General features: G+C 31.1%; 1 protein-coding gene across 1 annotated transcript; it reads left to right on the forward strand.

Annotated features, from left to right (window-relative positions):
* The first annotated feature begins 365 nt into the window (after positions 1-365).
* LOC125278761 (C-C motif chemokine 8-like) lies at positions 366-1,248 on the forward strand. The gene is made up of 3 exons (XM_048208100.1): positions 366-535; positions 727-838; positions 929-1,248. The coding sequence occupies exons 1-3, from the start codon at positions 466-468 to the stop codon at positions 1,059-1,061; spliced, it is 315 nt and encodes a 104-aa protein (XP_048064057.1). The 5' UTR covers positions 366-465; the 3' UTR covers positions 1,062-1,248.
* The last annotated feature ends 1,981 nt before the right edge of the window (positions 1,249-3,229 follow it).

A 3,229-nucleotide genomic window follows, 5' to 3' on the forward strand; every position in this document is an offset into this window, starting at 1 on the left:
GGGGCATCTTCTTGAGAAGTTGCAACCTGAAATTGCATATGTAAGACAGGTTATCAATACATGGGGGTCCTTATACGAGTCCTTCATAAATGTAAAGACATTTTCTATGCTTTCGATGGAAAAGAAAGAAAAAAATAAAATATGACAAACGCAAAACGACTTAATTTTATAGGTTACCTTTGTCAGCAATTTAGACTAGATTCACAGAATTGAGGAAGGGTACAAAAGGAAATACTACCTCTGCAGACCACATCACGGTTCCCGACCCCCCCCCCCCCCCCCCCTGCTTGTGATGTCACTTGTTCCTCGTCGGCCAGAACCTATAGGTTTGTATAGTGGAAAGTACAAGCTCAACCCTATATAAAGCAGATAAGATCAGTGAGATTATTATCTTCGACACGATCAGCCGCTGATAAATCAACCAGCAAATCAAGATCTGATCATCGACCGACCACAGAACCAAACATGAAGCCGTACTGCATCTTCATCGCCTGTCTTGTGCTCTTCGGTTTCTGCTCTCTGGCTCGCAGTGAATGTGCGTTTTTTTCTTTAATTCTCTCTTCTTTTTTTATTTGTTTGAATGACTGGATAAAAAATAGATTAACAATTTTATGCATATTTGTGAAGAATTATCTAGATTTTTTTAAATTTACCCCATTCATATATTGATTTATTTTAAGTATTTTGAATGCAATTTTAATTTTTCATCTCTATTTCTTCCTGCAGACAGCCAAGGTCCTGATAAGTGCTGCTTTTCTTTTTCCAATGTAAGAATCCCAGTAAAGCAGGTTGAGAGTTATCATATCACACATTTTGAGTGCCACAGTAGTGGAATCATGTAAGTATTTTAGTAATGTTTTAATTTAATAACAAATAATAATGTAAATACACTGTGAAATCATTAACCATGTTCTCTTTGAAACTCCAGTTTCATCACAAAAGCTCAGAAGGAGATCTGTGCTGACCAGACAGAGAGATGGGTTCAGAGACTGAAGAATTTGGTGGACGCTCGCACCATGAAAGAAAATGCGTCAGAGATCAGCTCTGGGGACAGCGTCTAAGATGTGAATGCGCTTCTCTTTTCAAACTATTACATTGAACAGTTTCTAAACTGCACCTTAACAATCCTGTTAATCAATTATGAAGATTGTGATATATATTCAAAGCATATTTAAGCTAAAATTGTAATATGAATCTGTTTGAATTTTAACATTACTATACACAAATAAAGAATACTGAGAAACATTGGATTTTGGTCATTTTTTTTATTTTTTTGAAGAAAAAATATATTTGCAAAAATATTATACAGATAAAAATATTAAATTAAACAATAGTTTAATAGTATCAATAATAATACCAATAATGTGAATATTGATAGTGATAATGTGTAATAGTCTGCAGTATTTACTTTAATAATAATAATAATAATAATAATAACTCCTTACATTTATATAGCGCTTTGTGGGTCCTCAGAGTGCTTTACATATGGAAGGGGGAATCTCCTCAATCACCACCAATTTGCTGCATTCACTTTACTGTAAAATGTTAAAATGCACTTATTACTACTTATTACTTTTCTACCTGATCTAATCCTTAAAAATTAATTCAGTCATATTGAATAAAGTATTTGGTATAATTATTTTCACTTCTTTACTGGTCATTTATGTATCCAGTTTTACAGATCCAATTAAGATGTATTAGCCTTTCAGATGAGAGTCCTTCAAAAAAACAAAAACAGCACCAAGGCGGTACAGATACATTTTAGTCAAATTCTGAATTATATTTTTGTGTTATTTTAATGATCCACATTTTGTTACCTGCATCATTTATATAACAAAATATAATTGAAAATTAGACTTAAGTTGATCTGTATAACCTTTTTTATGTTGCCGTATAACATGGTGGTATCAATTTAATATGTTTTATTTATATTTAATATATATAATCATATTATTGATTTAAGTCTACAAATGATGCATGATAAACTGTTTTTTTAGAAAGATTTTTTATATTTTTATTAGACACAAACACACACACGTATACATATAATGAGTGTATTTGACCACTTTTTACAGTATTACAATATTTTAATTCTTTTCATATTTAATAAATTATTAATACTTTTTTTAATTATTACTTTTTTTTTGATGATCAGTTTATGTATCATTCCAAGGCATTAAAATGACTCTTTAGTCATTTTAGATGTGAGAGTGGGTTCCCTTTACCTTCTATTTAACTGCTGTTGTAAAGAACAGTGCCACCGTCAGACTTCAAAAAATCATGTTACTGTACAATTCTGCAGGCAAATCTTGCCATGGGCCATAAAATTATCTGATACATACTTTAATAACACCTAGGCCTATTAAATTTACCTCTCTCTACTAATGGAAATGTCAATGCCAGAATTAGTTTCTGATATATTTGTATTATTCTAGATCCTAGTTCAAAATGTTTTGTTTTGATATTGTTGCATTACCTTTAAACAGATTAATCATGTAACAGCTAAAGCACATTTATCCACATAGTTTATTGAAAAATACATCTGTGCACTGCAGTGGACAGTGCATTAATTGTTGTAGTAGTTGTTATTGTTGTTATTAATAATAATAATAATTATTATTATTATTATTATTATTATCATTAGTTCTAAGGCTTACTGTAAACTTTTTGTTAACCTAAACCTCTCAATTTTTATATTATATTACATTATATTTAAAAATATTATATTATATTATATTATATTATATTATATTATATTATATTATATTAAAATTAAAATAAGGTCATTAAAATTCTTAAGACAAGCTGTTAAGGCCCTCGCCAGTGCTGCTGAACAAGCGAGCCGATGGCTTTGGATTAAGAGGAGGGACATCGGTTGGTCCCTGTAACAACAGCAGCACAGAGGGCAAAAACAGAGGAAGGCACAACTCGCCGATGAGCCCTCTGGAGGTGTTGTGGGCACATATCAAGGAAAGAGGGTGCCCACCTGATGACCCCAATGAAGCTACTTCCTACCCCTTATCCCTATATTATATTATATTATATTATATTATATTATATTATATTATATTATATTATATTATATTATATTATAAAGGGCTTTATATTATAGACACAAATACAAATGTGTGTGTGTGTGTTTTGTGTGGACATGTGTTTGAGTATGTGAGGGTGTGTGTGATGTGGATAGTCTACTACTTCATGTAAAATAAATAATATGAAGCAAGAA

This window comes from Megalobrama amblycephala, linkage group LG11 (genome assembly GCF_018812025.1).
Source record: "Megalobrama amblycephala isolate DHTTF-2021 linkage group LG11, ASM1881202v1, whole genome shotgun sequence".
NCBI classification, from domain to species: Eukaryota; Metazoa; Chordata; class Actinopteri; order Cypriniformes; family Xenocyprididae; genus Megalobrama; species Megalobrama amblycephala.